Source organism: Acartia tonsa, chromosome 7, assembly GCF_053477335.1.
Source record: "Acartia tonsa isolate MP-2025a chromosome 7, ASM5347733v1, whole genome shotgun sequence".
Taxonomy (NCBI): Eukaryota; Metazoa; Arthropoda; class Copepoda; order Calanoida; family Acartiidae; genus Acartia; species Acartia tonsa.
Window position 1 is genome coordinate 3899444 of NC_137266.1, and position 16340 is coordinate 3915783.

Below are 16340 nucleotides of genomic sequence, written 5' to 3' on the forward strand. Positions count from 1 at the left end.
ATTATAGTTCTACGAACATACTTATACTTGCCTTTTGGTAAAAAAAAGATAAACAAATTTTTAGGCAAAATGTATGAAGACTACATAATTTTTTTATCAAATGTCCAAAGTTTAAATGGGTTATCCTGTAAGATACAATAATATTTTTTTAGTCTAAAGCTAAAGATTTCGGAAAACGACTTTCTAATATTATTTTTCAACTTTTTGCTGTTTAAAAGATGATTTTACAGCAATACTTTGAAATAAGATATCTCAAAAAGTATTAGAGCTAGACAAATGTTAGAGACCTTTTTAGAAAGCTCCAATGTCTGTCAGTTCAACCGTAATGTGAACGAATTTGCATGATGAACATGAAAGACAAAATAAGACAATAAAGGAGATTAGATGAAGGTACTCTAAAAATAAAAGTAAAATTTGATCACCAAAGGTAATTTTAAAATTTTCTACCATGTGAAACTACTAATTCAATTTAGGGAGAGCATGTTCTGAAATCACCATAAGGTCCCAGTACATCCTGTGTAAACAGTTTCCCTGTTTTTTTTTCTAACCTAACACGCCTTCGGGTGGGGTAAGTTAACTTTTACTTTAGCTATCAAAATCCTTTTATAAAAGTAACATGATGTGTATCTGTATGTGGCTTAGGATCTCGCTAACCGCTGGACCGATATGGTTTCCTATACAGTAAAGCTTCTTATAGGTTCAGGGATTTTTTATAACTATTTGAGGGGGATTGACTATCCCTCCCTTTCTTCAAGAGATAAATAGATATAAATATTTAAGTAATTATTTGAAAACAATATGGGCCAAAAAACTGGATTTAATTTTTTTTTTTACTATTAGCAAAAACTGTCTATAATACTGCAAAATAGCCAATGACCACTATGAAGCTATCTAGAATAAGAGAATCTTATCAGTCCAGTCGGTTTGAGGTCTTAATGTACAAAGGTATTCTACTTGGATGTTCAAATTGTCTAAAGGATTGTTTTACAATATACATATATTTCTTTTTTTTTCCAGTGGTGTGCGAACCGAAGGGGGCATTTGGGGCAATCGCCCCCCCCCCCCTAGCGACGATTTTTTTAACTTTGAAGACCGAAAACACGACACAATTGAAAAATATAGAGCAGAGCCATGCTTTTGAGTTTTTGAGTGACAAAAAATATTATGTGGAGATAGGTTTCGTGACTAAAATGCTCTTAAGATTGGCAAAAATTGGCAAAACGGCTGAGCCGCCAGCCGTTAACCATTACTTTTCCAACTTTTTTTTCAATTTAGGGAAAATAGACCTACCAAGGATTATTCATGCAAAATTTCAGATTGAAATTCGAATTCTATTTCCATTTAATCACTGATTACGACATGGTTGCATTAACCCCCCCCCCCCCCTTTATTTCCTAGTATAGTGTGAAGCACATGACATATCCTTTAATGAGTTAGCTAGGAATAGTTGAATTTCTTAGAATAAAGTTAGCTTTCTAGAAAATATATACTCGAAAAATTTTAAGGTGTTTTGTCTGCTGGAGGAGTTCCTTTTTCAGATTGACTATTTTTGGGGTCAGATGGATAATCTATATTATATTATATCTATTATTATGATAGAAACAATAAAAAAAACAGCTACAAGAAATATTTTAACAGATGCTATAATTTAGATTAGATTTATTATTCTTGGGTGTACATACATAGAAAAAAAAACAATAATAATAAATGAATTAAATGAGTATTATCAACTTTTATATATATGTACAGTCAAATTTTATTGATATGGTTAATTCATAAAAAAAAATTCTTCCCAAATGGCAGTTTCCTAAAAAGTAGGAAGTATGCAATAATGTGTATTAACACATTACTGCATACAGGCTATAAGTAAGACTAAAAAATATAAAAAAAAGATAATAAGCAATAGATAAAATCATATTGGAGAGGAAAGAATGATAATAGGAAGGATTGATTAGGGCATACCAGTCTCACATCATTATTTCAATAATATAAATTTAAGAAATTTTCAACAAATAAATTTTAATTAATTCATCAGATTTTAAACATTATTGAAAAGAAATATAAATTTATCTACATTCTTGACATAATGGGTTGTTACACAATTGAGTTAAGCTTGATAACAAAGATTCTTTTAGATTTTTAATTATATTTTTCTTGATTTATTGTGGGTTGATAAATCTAATTTATTACAATGGTTATTCCATAATTCTGAAAATTTGTATCTAGAAAGAACCAAATTGTGTAATAATAGCATCTGAACTTCAGAAATCCTATAATATAAAGTATCAATAGACACAGTGTTTCGCCTTTTTAGGGCTCATCAGTATGGCTCAATTTATCAGAGTTAATTTTGCACGTGGCAGGGCTTGAACCGGGAACCCTTAGATTACCAGGCAAACACCCTACCTATTGTGCCATTACCCCATGACGAGTAAGGAATCAAATTTCGACAAGAGAGCTCAACCAACTTATGATAAGTTGGGTGCCTTGCACTTATGGCTAATTAGTACGGTTTTTCATTCCCCTGAGAGTGCTCTAGTTCAGCCTAATACCTGACCGAACGAGCATATATATCCATAGACACAGTGTTTCGCCCTTTTAGGGCTCATCAGTATGGCTCAATTCATCAGAGTTAATTTTGCACGTGGCGGGGCTTGAACCGGGAACCCTTAGATTACCAGGCCAACACCCTACCTATTGCGCCATTACCCCATGACGAGTAAGGAATGAAATAATATAAAGTAGTAAGGTTTTCTGGCTGTAGCATAATATTTGATAACCACTTAACTGATTAAATTTAAAAATCTGATGCTTTTTTTTTCGGAGGATTTTACATGTTGAGTTCTGGGTCCATAACCATTCGTCCTACTTATTTTATGGTGTATCTATTAGGGTTGGGCTGGATATCCGGTGTGGCCGGATATCCGGCCATTTTCAATATCCGGCCGGATACCGGATATTGAAACTATCCGGCCGGATATCCGGCTCTATAATTTTTTATACTTTACACCAAAAATATCTGCTTTTTAAAATCTTAAATAGCTATAATTTTCTTATTATTGAAGCTAGAAGAACATTTTTTCTGAACAAGTTTAACTTTATGTAAATTTATATAAGATTTCTGAAGAAATTTTTTTTTTACTACTTTAATATCTGGTAATTTGGCCGGATATCCGGTAATTTGGCCGTATAACCGGATATTTGCCGGATATCCGGCCGGTTACCGGATATCCGGCATTTGAAATCAGCCGGATATCCGGTATCCGGTATCCGGCAAAAAAAGTGTCCGGCCCAACCCTAGTATCTATTTAATTAAAAGTTTTAAGAATTATAAAATATTGATAACATTTTAATCTAAAATAATTGTTTTAAATAAATATCTGAATAATTTGTAACATTGTGACATATATTGATTGTATAAATAGTTGTAAATTTCAAATGTTTTAAAATAATTTGTTAAAATAATATCATTTGAATGCTTGAATAAAAACATTCAGATTCATCTTTACCAAGCACGAATATTTCAAAAAGTATATAATTCATAAGATATTTTATATTATTTGAAACTTTTAGCAGGGCTCAGCATTTACCCTGTGTAGCGCGGCAAATTTAATTCGCCAATCAGCCATTAAATCACCCTAAAATTTGTAAATAATCCTGTTGCTCAACAGTTCAGCCAAAAGCCTCACTTGAAGCCACCATCAGCAGCTCTGTCATTCTGTCGGTCATGCAATCAAAAAAATATTTTTAAAAAGGTTTTGTGATTTGTATCATCCTTAATATTTTCCATTCCTTGGTTCTTTTTTTCTCTTTCTTTTCCATTTTCTCCCTTTTTTATTTACTTAATTCATAATTCACTAAGTTAATCCAAGATTCTATTGTGCATCACTCTTAGGGATGTTGTCATCCTTGTATTATTTTTAGTTGAGTTTAATATCAACAGTTTTGATTTGACCTTTCAAATATGATTAAGGTATATAATACACATTTCATTCCAGATATATTTGTATTGTAAATATTTTGAAAACTTATTGCCTAAGTGTTTATATACTTATATATAAGTTATGGATCTTCCACGAGAGAAAAACCCCTAGAAAAAAAGGCCCCTGACCGTTAGAGGATAATGTATTATGATAGAAAATTAAATAACATTGTTCAAAATATTTTGGGTATAGTCCCTTTCGTGGTAAGGGGCGATTCTTCATATTTTTCACAGTAGCTTTTCTCATATTTCTAGCCCCTGCGGGGGGCTCTAACCCTGCGGGGCCAATTGCCTAACCCTGTGTGGCAATTACCTAACCCAATATAACCTAACCTAACCTAAAATAACCTATTAAAAGACATTTTAAAAATACGACAAATCGCCCCTTAAGGTGCGTTGCCACGAAAGGGACTATTCCCAAGTATTTTTGTATTAGTTGTTTTTGCTGGCAATAATTGGATGGATACCCCCTGGTTACACAGACTCACAGCACACAGCCTGGTATCAACCTAACTTTCTCAGGGTGGCTAATCAACAATATCAACATTTTAAAAAGAATTATCAAAGATCATATACAGAAGTTGAAGATCACAAAAGGTAATCCAATACTTATTATTTAACATTTTAATCAAATAAGGCTTTTATCAGATCTGATTCTGCTTCATTAAAACAGTTTTAAGGCATTATGTAAAAAATGTATAATATACTATAAATACCAAACAGGATTCCTTCCTTAATTTTCTTTTTGTAATACACAAACAATTTTTCTTGTCTCTCTTACAAAATGGCAATCAGAATAATACTAAACTACACCTACAACAGTTTTATATAGTTTTTAGCTAGTTGTTTACAACAGAAAAGGTTTAGGCATTTTAAATGAATTCAATTAAATTGATTATTATATTTAACTTGCAGGTTTCAAGTGTTCAGGAACAATCTTGTTAAGATTACAAATCACAACTCTAATCCTAACAGAACATGGAAAATGGGGGTTAGTCCTATTAATTTGATTACAAGAAAAAAAAATATTGATAAATCATGAATATTAAATATTGACAAATATAATTTACAAGGTGAATAAATTTTCTGATATGACTAAAGAGGAATTTAAAGCAGTACATGCATGCTATAAAGGTCACCAAACACCAATGATATCAACAAGGAGTAGGGTTTTAGCATTATTTATTAAAATTTATGCAATTTTATTTCGCAATTATTTAAAAATTAATACAAATTTCTTTAGCACCAAGATATATTCCCAAAAACTATAGAAAACATATTCCAAAATCTGTTGATTGGAGAAAATCTGGCATAATAACCAGGATTAAAGATCAGGTTATGAATATGCATACGAATAGAAAGTCTGCTATCTTGATGTTAAATATCATATTAAAGCCAAACACAACTAAAATAAAATGTTTAAAAATCATTTGGTATTTTCTTAGGGTTCGTGTGGTTCTTGTTGGGCTTTTGTTGCAGTAGAACAAATTGAATCCTATGCTGCATTAAGCAATGTTTCACATGTTGAACTTAGTGTTGAAGAGGTTAATACCTAGTTCACAAAAGACATAGGTCAACCTTAGGAAATTTTTAGATTGACCTTTAGAAGATTTTGGTTGATTTAGGTTGTATAAAGGTATTTGTTGGTTAAACCTGTTTAGGTAGACCTGTGAAAAAAATCTTTTGTGAACTGGGCTTAAGTCATAATGATGCTTGAAATTTAGATGTTATATCATATATTTAAAAGTCATGAAATTAAGTTTTATCCTGTCATTTTATATAATTATAACTGAAACATTGATTTATGCCCCGTTCACAAACAACGTTTAGAGGTCGACTGATTGTAGGTCAACCTAAACAAGTACAACTAACAAATGCCTATATAAAATCGGTCAACCTAAAGCTTCTTTAGGTCGACCTTAAATTTCCAGTGGTCGACCTAAGTCTTTTGTGAACTAGGCTTTACTTTGGAAAATGAATTTCTAATAGATCAAAAAACTTTACTTAGTTAAAGATTTATATTAGATAATTTCTTGTGTACCAAATGTACGAAAGTGTGGAGGTACTGGTGGTTGCATGGGAAACATTGAAGATAATGCTTATGACTACATGAAATTATTTGGGATATCAACAGAAGAGCAATATCCATTTAGAACCACATCTACTGTTTTACAAGGTATAAATATTATCACAAATCTATTCAATATTTTTTATTTATGAGTCTATAGTATGAAAATGAATAACTTGACTTTAACAAAGATGGATTATTATCATCATTACAACATAAAAGATTTTGAAATATATCGTTTTCTTTCTTCTTTACACTAAAACATGCTTAGAAGCAAATTATTGTTCAAATTAAAAGTTTAATGCAAATATTAGTGAGATGTGAGATTAAATCTTGGTGTCTTATATTATACTAGCGGCTACGCCCCTAGAGGCCTCTAGGGGCACTTGAGGAGGAGAGAGCGAATTTAATAATTCAATTTCTTATTTTAGATTTTGAAAGAAAAAGTAAAAAAAAATTAGGGGGGCGAAAAATTTTTTTTTATAGAGGCCCCCTCCCCCCCCCCCTTTAATTTCAATTTTAGTTAAAAAAATATAAATTTTTTTTTTTTTTTTTTTTTTTGGGGGGGGGGTTGGGGGTGTCCAACCCCCCAAGAAAATAGTTATAAACCTTCCCAGGACCTATGAGAAGCTACCCTGTTAAGGAGAACCCGATCGGTTCAGTGTTTAGCGAGATCCTTCGGTACAAACATACAAACATACAAACATACAAACATACAAACACACAAACACACAAACACACAAACATCCTGTTACTTTATTATAAGGAGATATTATATATTAGTACTAGCGTCTTCGCCCCTAGCCTCTAGGGGCTTTTCCCCAAGAGGTTTGATCAAACCAATTTTCGTATTCTAGATTAAAAATAAAAAAGAAAAAATTTTTTTTTTTTTGGGGGGGGGGTAGTCGACCCCACTATTTTATTTTTAGTTTTAAAAAGAAATCATTTTTTTTGGGGGGGGGGTATTTTTCATTTTTGGGGGGGTTAGGGTGTCCCCCCCCCCACCCCAAGAAAATAGTTATGAACCTTCCCTGGTCCTATGAGAATCTACCCTGTAAAGGAGAACCCGATCGGTTCAGCGGTTAGCGAGATCATTTGCTACAAACAAACAAACAGACAGACATCATTCTACTTTGTATTATAGATATTTCATTTTAAATCTATATTTATAATATAAAAAAAAAATTATGATTAAGAAATCTTTCACAGGTGGGTGTAAACATGAGTGGAAACATCCAGTTGTTGCAGTAGATGGATTTGAAAGACTTACAAGTAACAACATGGATGAAGTTATGTATCATGTGGCAAATAATGGTCCACTAGGGGTTGTTATTGGAGGCATGGAGCTCCAGGTATTATATACAATAAATTTATTTTAGAAATTATTCCATAAAAGTAATTAATGCCTAAACATATTGTTTAACTAAATTAATTTTTGTTTAGGATTATGAAGAAGGAATATTAAATTGTACTTTTAATGAAGATTTTGAAATAAGCCATATAGTTCAACTTGTAGGGTAAACATTTCATTTCATGAATTTTAGAAGAAAACTGAAAATCTAATTTCAAAGCATATTTTACTTATTTTATTCTTGTTTTAATCGTTTTGCATTTTAGATGCTGATTAAATATTTATTATATTTGTTCAAAACTATTTCTTCCATGTTCTATTATGCAACAATACTATTCTTAATTTGTGTTATTTTGATTTTTTGGATTGTAAAATTATGTTTAAAACCTGTAATGAAGATATGGAACAGATGACAAGCTTGGAGATTATTGGTTGCTTAGAAACTCCTGGGGAACTGGGTGGGGAGAATCAGGATATTTTAGATTATCCAGGTAATTAAATATCGAAGGAATTATTATAAAGATAAACAATTTCATACAAGTTTATTTATTTAGAGAAAACATATGTGGAACTAATTACAATCCTTCAATGGGAACTGCTTGTAAGGTAATTATCTAGCTGAAATTATTACAATGTTTATCTGTCTTTGTGTTTGTACCAAATGTTCTTGCCATCTGCTAGACCAATAAGGTTCTCCTTTGCAGTGAAGCTTCTCATAGCTCGAGAAAAAGTTTATAACTATATATTGGAAAAGTGCACCTTTACTCTTCCAAGAGGATTGCCCCTGGAAAAATGTATACCTCCCAAAACAAAAATCAAATCAGAAATAGTCCCTTTCGTAACATCGCCCCATAAGGTGCGATTCGTAGTATTTTCAAAATGGCTTTTTATAGGTTATTTTAGGTTAGGTTAGGTTATATTGGGTTAGGTGATTGCTCCACAGGATTAGGTAATTGCCTGCAGAGTGAGAACCCCACGCAGGAGCTAGAAATAGGAGAAAAGCTATTGTAAAAATTACGAAGAATCGCCCCGTAAGGTAAGATGTTACAAAAGGGACCATACCCCAAAAATCTTTTCAAACTAAAAGTGGAGTGCCCCTAGAGGCCTCTAGGTAAGATCTGACAAATTATTTTATTTCAGATACCTCCTGTGGACAGAGGGAATGAGACATGGACAGAGAAAGTTTGTGGAGCATGTGGTATTCTATTTGAGGCTACCTATCCTATTCGTGCATTCAAAATTAAAATCTAATATTAGGTTTAAAAATAAAGGTACTAAGAAAGAGAGGTAATGTCTGATTGAGCCAATAGGAGAATCGCATCGGAGCATACATGAAATCTCATTGGTTGAAATTATGGACACATTTTGAGCTTACCAAAACATTTCGAATCAAGTCCATCACGTGAGTATACTTCAAATTGTAGTTTCACATCTATGTTTTATCTGTGCATTAATAATAAATATGCTTTATCTATTGCAACCGATATAAAATAATAAAAATCCCTTCATGAATTTAAGTTCATAAAATCATATTTTTTTCTTGAGTTTCTATTTTAACAAAAAAAATAATATCTCGGACTTCAAATGTACATGATTTATAATCTTTAATTCGTAATTCGTATCTATTATAAACATTTAAAATACATAAATTCATAGTTTGTTTCATATTTACCTCGAAATAAATTATATAAAAATAAAATAACAAAAAATAGCAATACAACAGTACGTTCGTTACGTTTTCAACAGGACCTAGCGTTGTACTGTGTATACACTGTACACATATGGGTAAGAAGAAAGGGCATATTTTTTTTCATTTTGTTCATATAAAGAGTTAGCTGTAAATAGTCTCATTTCTTAAGATAAAGCTTTTCTCACGTAAATTATATCATGTAAAAATTTATTTTCTAGTATAGTGTAAAGCATATTACAAATCCTTTAATAAGTTAGCTATGAATGGTTGAATTCCTTAATATAAAGATAGCTTTCTAGAAATTATATACTCGAAAAATTTTAAGGTGTTTTGTCAGCTGGAGGAGTTCCTTTGTCAGATTTACGAAAAAAGGGTTCAGAATATGCTTCTTCTCTTATAATTCTATTGGTTTAAAAACATACTAACTTTAAAATAATATTTGGCTATCATTCCATCAAATGATAATTAGTGTTTTTTTTATTACAATAAACTTGAAAATTGATTACATTAGTTTTATTTGTTGAAACCTGGAATGTAAAAGTAAAATTTAGAGAAAAGATTAGGGTAGGCAATTTTTAAACATTCTTTATCTTGGACCAAAGCAGAAAATTGACATGATTTTTATAAATATAATAAACATCTGGATGATTAGAACATTTTCTATAGACTAACACAAATAGAATTTTTGGATGAAGAAATTTAGGGAAAGATATGAATGCTAATTTTAAATTTTGATTCTATATATATGTTGTATAATAATTAATATAAAAACCCTTTTCCAGTGGTGCTTTAAAAATGTGGATTTTATGGCCTTTTAAAAGCAAGACGTTCCAGGTACTTCTGGTGTCAACTTCCACGCTGAGGTCAATGTAACTTTGTGTTTTCAGAAAAAAAGCATAAAGAATGTGATTTAGTATTTAAGGCACCTTTACAAACATACCTGGATTTTGGATGCCTTCTGTGTCCGCCAAGATGGATGGATCAAAAAATTATATGTATTATTTAGAGAAAACAAATGTGTACGTCAAAAAGGTGGTGCGGTAAGGAAAACTTTTATTAATATTTTTAAATAAAAAGGTCAACCACCATTCCAGTTTTATCTCTCTTGAAGATTGAATGGTGCATTATAGAATTGTATCGGTCATAAGGAAATCTACCAAGACGATATCATCATGAAGAGAGAGGAAAATGGAATCATACATTAATCTTTTTAAGCTTTCCAAGAATATAAAAATGTTCAATCATAAGATTAAAACCAGTTTTTTAGCCCGTGCCTTTGGCACCTCAGGTCTAAAAAAACTGGTTTTAATCATATAATTGTACATTCTATATCCAAGGAAAGCTGTTTATAATATGATGCAAGAAATAACTATTCTTTTATTTTCATAGTACATATGTAGCTCAACCAGAAGTTTTCCTTTAGTTATATTGTGGAATGTGTGGAGTTCTGTATTCAGCAAACAATCCTACTGGTGTTTTCAAAATTTCATAAAAGGCTTCTCATTGCCACGCGGCTGATGATGTCGTGGCTGCTGCTGCCGAGCCCTGCAATTATTATATTTTCTAGTGAAATAAAGACAATACAAAAATGACACAATATAGGTTACAAATAATAACTTTTTAAAATCTAAATCTTGAACTTTTGTTTCCATTTTAGCGAACTGTTTTTCTTCTTCTACCATTTAGGATATTTGGCACATTTTTTGGTTAAAATTTTGCTCACCAATGCTGCGCATATACTTTATAAATCACTTGCTCTGTTGATGAAATTGATCATAACAAACATAATTCATAACATAACTCAAAAAACAACCTATAAATGTTAATTCTACTTTTCATTATCTTCATGTTCAATTATTTATTCTACCAAAAAAAATTAAGGTTCCCAAAATCAAGTACCCACTGTATCTTATAGTGTCTGACCATCAGACAATCAAATAGTCGGAAAGCGTTAATAGAAAGAAATATATAGATATATGTTTAACTTTATTTCATTGATAACATTCTGTTTAACTAATTTAGGATACATCTAATGAAAGTTTAATTTAAACATAAGTAAATATAGTTTCAATAGTTTAGAACTAAACAGCTATCAAAAAAAGGATTTCATGTCAATTTAGGAGATTTCGCTTCTGACTTTCTTTTTTTTTATTCGGTATAAATGGGACTGAAATTAAATGGATTAATACTCAGAAATGGGTTTAAAGGTTAAAAATAACTAATTTATTGTTTTTTTTTACATTTCATAATATTCTTTATGAAAGATATATTAAAAACAAGAACAAATGTTACTGAAAGTAGCGCAGCAGTATAAAGTTTAACTGATTTCATCCATATTTGCAACAAATGTACAAAATAAAATTTTTTGGAAACCAATGGAAATTTATATAAACTTTTGTTTACAATTTATAGTTTTAAAAACAAAATTTAATTGTGGTAAATTATTGTAAATGAGGCATAAAACATTACCATTGTGTTTAAAAATCAGAAAAAAAACACGGTATGATATTTTTTTAATATTTTAAATATATTTTCATTTGCTGGATAAAAACCAGTTTTAAACCGTGAAGAGAAACCATATATATAATAGTTTCATTGAAATTCAAATTAGTAAATTATTTTTTTTATAGAATAGGCTGTCACTCCATCATTTATTCTCTTGGGCAATAAATATTCACACAAAAATAAGTAGTAAGAAATATAACATTCACGTATCCGCGGAAAATTGTCTATACTACACAGTTCAGAAAAGGTCTTGGTCAGGAAATGATGCGGCTGATTTTGGCAGTTCTTCTGAAAATAAAACAAGAATGAAAACATTCATAAGTAGCAATGCAAAGGCATGAAAAAAAAGATGTTAAATCCCCACAGACAGATCAACAAAGTACGTTGTTAATTTATAGGGACTTTGTTGCAAAAAAAAATTCCTAAAGTCTTACCTAGTAGAAATTCAATTTTTAAGGATGGAAAAGTTAATTGTATTGAAACAGAGAAATGTTATCACGCAGTAACCCAAAATTAAGCCTAAATTGTGTTAGATAGACAGGCGAATATTGTAAGCTTTGAGGAATAATCATTGGTGATAATCGCACAAAAATATGTTGTCTCGCTTTTATAGTAGTTAAAAATTATCAATTAATAGATTTACATACTCTTGTAGAGAACTATTATAAAAAAATACAACTTTATTGGTCGGCCAATTAATTGATCTTATGCTTAAATACAGATTGATAGGTAAATGCCTAATGAAAGGTTTCGTGACAATATTTTTTTAAAATCTACAAAAAAGGAAGAAATTTACCTTTAATATTATGATATGCTATTTGAGTTGTATTAGTAAAACTCAACATATGAACTGATAACGGGGAAAAATCATCTAAAATAAATAAAAAATGGAGAGGTTTAATATAAAACAATCAGAACAAAATAGTTTTGAAAACTTGTAAATCATTATTTATTTGCATACTAACGGCTACACCAACTAGGTCCCCTATAGACACCTGAGGTGGGAGGGGGTTGAATTTTACCCCTTTAGTTTATAAAAGAATTGGAAAGGTTGCAGTACCCTCCCCTTGAAAAGTTATAAAACTTCTTAAAACCTATGTGCATCTTCATTGTAAAGGTTAACTATTTCGGATCAGTGAATAGTAAAATCCTTCTGTACAGGCAGACTTAACTAAATATGCTTCGCTTAAAACATTGTACTTTATTGTTCAAAAATCATTTTAATAGGTTAAAGAAATTAAAAAATAGATTTTATCAAAAAAGTTAAGAAATCAACGTGGTGGTTTCAATCAATGTTCTGTTAACGATTATATAGTTGTTATGCTTTTTAAATCACACCTAGGACTGCTACAGAAATCATCATTTCAAGTTCTAAATCGATAGTACAATTCTAACATACCTTTATTAATGATGGAAAGATTAGAAAGATCATCTATTCCTCTGTTGTTGATAGATAAAGTAGTTAGATCCTCTAAACCTGGAGATCTCTGTGGAATCAGATCTATAAAGTTGTTCTCAAAACCCTATTATGTTACATAGAAATTGAAAATTTTATAATTTAATTTCCAGTATGGCTTCGAAACTGATTAATATCCGTTGGATTAGAACCGATTCAAAGCCATGCTGAAAATTCATGTAGCATCGTTAATCAGACAATTTTACTTCAGCTTCTTTTTATATTTTTTATCTTAATATACGCGGAAAGCTGTCTTTAATATTATGCTATAAATAACTATTTCTACCTTTTTTGGAAAGAAGTTTTCCATAACTGATCCAATTAACGTAAATAGCTGTATTTATGATAGATGACATATTTTTTTGTGAAGATTATCTTACTAATAAGAATCTAGTATTAAACTCACTATTTCTTTTGATTAAATTAGATTTAATTTATCTAGAACACAGTAATAGTGTCTGACTGATTATGACGTAACAAAAAAAATTAGCCAATGAGAGGCCGTTATTGACCAATGGTAAAATTTATAGTGGCCTCTCATTGGCTAATTTTTTTTGTTACGTCATAATCAGTCAGACACTATTACTGTGTTCATTTATCTATATCTAAATATTGTAAAAGAAGCTAGGTATTTTAACTTTTTTAATTTGTATTTTAAATAGCTAGTCGGTGTTTTTAGTAAGTAGTAGATATACAATTTTCCATAGAATTTAGATATGCAATTGGTTTTTTGGTAGACCTCTTATTTTGAAAGTAATTTAAGTTAAAAAAAAACGAAACAAATTTAAAAAGTTAAGACGCCTTCTTTGCGGGAAGATTCCACCCAGGTATAAGGGAATGATATTCTCACAAACAATTCTACAGGAAAGTTTCCCCCTTCCCCTTTTCTTCCCCCCTTTTTACCCACCCCTCTTCAGTTCCATCAAAAAAATATACTTCCACGATACTTTAAAAGGTTTCGTGTTTTTTTTTGTAGAATTGATTGTTACAGTACCTACCCCTGATTCTACCATTAAAAAAAATACCTATTATTTAATGAACACTTAGAATGTCAGTAATGCATTGTCTAAGTTTTGTCTTTTTTCGCTGTTCAATTCATCCAACAATTAAAATGAGTTAATTCCAATCTACCTAACTATTAATTATTTTTATTTCTATATGCCTGACACGGTAGAGAACTATTCTGATGTTGTTCATCTTGCATATCAACAAGGATGTGCTGGTCCGCAGGTGAGGGAACTGACAGCTCTTGATGTTGATATCCCTTTTCTGATTGCAAAACCATAATCTTATATAAAATAATATATAAATATTTTCCTGGCCTTGACAACTTTTAAGACGACTTTAAACATGCCTTTACAATAAAGTAGGGTTGGCCCGGATACTTTTTTGGCCGGATAGCGGATACCGGATATCCGGCTGATTTATAATGCCGGATTTCCGGTTCCGGCCGGATATCTGGCCAACGTTCGATATCCGGCAATTTACCGGATATCCGGCATCAAAAATAAGCCGGATATCATGTAACCAGATAGTTTAAATATTCGGTATCCGGCCAGATATTGAAAATGACCGGATATCCGGCCCAACCCTACAATAAAGCAGCCAAACTACTTGGTTGGGCGTTACATCATCTTCTTTGTAAATGGATCTTTTGGTACAATTAGATGATAGACCACACTTGGCCCTTTTTGCATAATGGATGTAGAATATTCGTGGATATTATGACAAGGGAAAAATGTCGTCAATCTAGGTTGCTATTCCCCTTGTCATTTGTTGGTCAGTTCGTTGATCCAGTAGAGAGTAAGGGGATGGGGTAAAGGTGTGCTATTGGGGACATTCTTATTTTAGCCCGAAACAAGATTTACTTTATTATAGAACATAAAAATCAGGTGTAAGATCCAAGAAATAATAAATTCATTTTTACATATATTTTTTGTAATCATATGGTAATGTTCCTTTGGTTAGATGGTTTGTTGTTGATGATAGATCAATAGATTTAGCAGATTTTATGGGTGGCAAAGCAGCTCTTGACATATGTGGGGCTGGTAGCCTAGATAAACAAAATATGAAAACATGATGAAGTGAATCAGCCAGTCTATGGATCCAATTAAAAAAACATTAAAACATGGATTTTTTCTTACTTTCAAAAATATAGCAAAATTTTTTGGTATAGTCCCTTTCGTTGCAACGCACCTTAAGGGGCGATTCTACGTATTATTCACTGTAGCTTTTCTCCTATTTCTAGCCTCTGCGGGGGGCTCTAACCCTGTGGGGCAATCACGTAACCCAATATAACCTAACTTAATCTAAAACAACCTATAAAAAGCCATTTTAAAAATATGACGAATCGCCCCTTAAGGGGCTTTGCCACGAAAGGGGCGTTGCCTTGAAAGGGACTATTCTCATTTTTTTTTTTTAATGAAATATTGTTTCGAACCGATCTTAATTGTATAAACGTTTCGTCTTTTGCTGAATGATGATATTTGTTGTTATGTGGTATCCGCCTAGGGTAAATGGCAGACACCAGAGTTCGGATAAAGACTACGGCAGTGTGAACAGACGTGGACACCTATACTATAGAGAAGCTACGCTTCTCTAGCAATCACTAAATAATAAACATAGTCTATTCAGTTGTTTCTTTATTGCAGGTCTAAGGATAACTAAACTTGTACAACATAATATAAATACATATGGATTAGGAATAAAGATAGTTAAAGATAAATCATACAGTAAAACATAGATAATTGCAATGGTTAGGTAGATGGCTATCCCTGTCTGGGGCAGGCAGGATAGCCCATGGAACAGCACAATAGGTAGATAAGCATAGAGGGGCTGAGTGGTAGGTCTGGGTACTAAAGAGGGAAGGTTTGATGATTACTTGTGACAACAACAGTCTGTGTGGGGGTGATTCTATCAGGTGAGGGAAGGCTTAGATCCTTTATCCTCAGGGTTGAGGTGGTGCTGATAACTTGGTGGTTGAAGGGGAAGGTTCCGGTGCTTAAGATGGGAGAGGGAGGGGTAACACCCCTCCCTCCATTTGCAGGACAACTGAGAGATGAAATCAGTACCGTTATCTGCCATATTTTCAGGTGGCTTTACAATTGTAGAATAACAGGATTTAGCTGGGTGCGTAGCATCACTATAATGTCTTGGTTTCTGCATGGTCCAGAGCTGCCGCATACCACAGTTACATTAAAAAGGAATTTTATCAAAGAACATAAAATAAATCATGATTTGATAAAATAAAACTTCATTGATAGAAATCTTTACAGCATTTTTTATTTA

At 31.6% G+C, this 16340-nt stretch overlaps 3 protein-coding genes across 3 annotated transcripts in view; 1 reads left to right on the plus strand and 2 right to left on the minus strand.

Annotated features, from left to right (window-relative positions):
- Positions 1-16340, minus strand: part of LOC145324688 (very long chain fatty acid elongase AAEL008004-like) — a 199798-nt gene that overhangs the window by 153962 nt on the left and 29496 nt on the right. The gene's annotated exons all lie outside the window — the stretch shown is intronic.
- LOC145324061 (cathepsin L-like proteinase) lies at positions 3902-8685 on the plus strand. Its single transcript, XM_080166686.1, has 12 exons — positions 3902-3973; positions 4419-4579; positions 4898-4973; positions 5056-5146; positions 5226-5317; positions 5428-5526; positions 6008-6158; positions 7260-7402; positions 7494-7567; positions 7800-7892; positions 7956-8007; positions 8542-8685. The coding sequence occupies exons 1-12, from the start codon at positions 3965-3967 to the stop codon at positions 8650-8652; spliced, it is 1152 nt and encodes a 383-aa protein (XP_080022812.1). The 5' UTR covers positions 3902-3964; the 3' UTR covers positions 8653-8685.
- LOC145324687 (uncharacterized) overlaps positions 11524-16340 on the minus strand; it is a 54693-nt gene continuing 49876 nt past the window's right edge. Inside the window, exons 13-17 of the mRNA XM_080167280.1 lie at positions 15011-15105; positions 14215-14321; positions 12996-13119; positions 12393-12467; positions 11524-11884 (exon numbers count right to left, since the gene is read on the minus strand). Coding sequence (XP_080023406.1) covers positions 11835-11884; positions 12393-12467; positions 12996-13119; positions 14215-14321; positions 15011-15105 — 451 coding nt within the window. The 3' untranslated portion in view covers positions 11524-11834. The remainder of the gene's footprint in view (positions 11885-12392; positions 12468-12995; positions 13120-14214; positions 14322-15010; positions 15106-16340) is intronic.

What these genes read in the sequence shown, in the direction of transcription:
- LOC145324061 (XM_080166686.1), top strand. An exon ending in TTGAACTTAGTGTTGAAGAG is followed by an intron (nt 5,527 to 6,007) that starts GTTAATACCTAG and finishes GATTTATATTAG; the next exon opens with ATAATTTCTTGTGTACCAAA. An exon ending in TTGGAGGCATGGAGCTCCAG is followed by an intron (nt 7,403 to 7,493) that starts GTATTATATACA and finishes ATTTTTGTTTAG; the next exon opens with GATTATGAAGAAGGAATATT.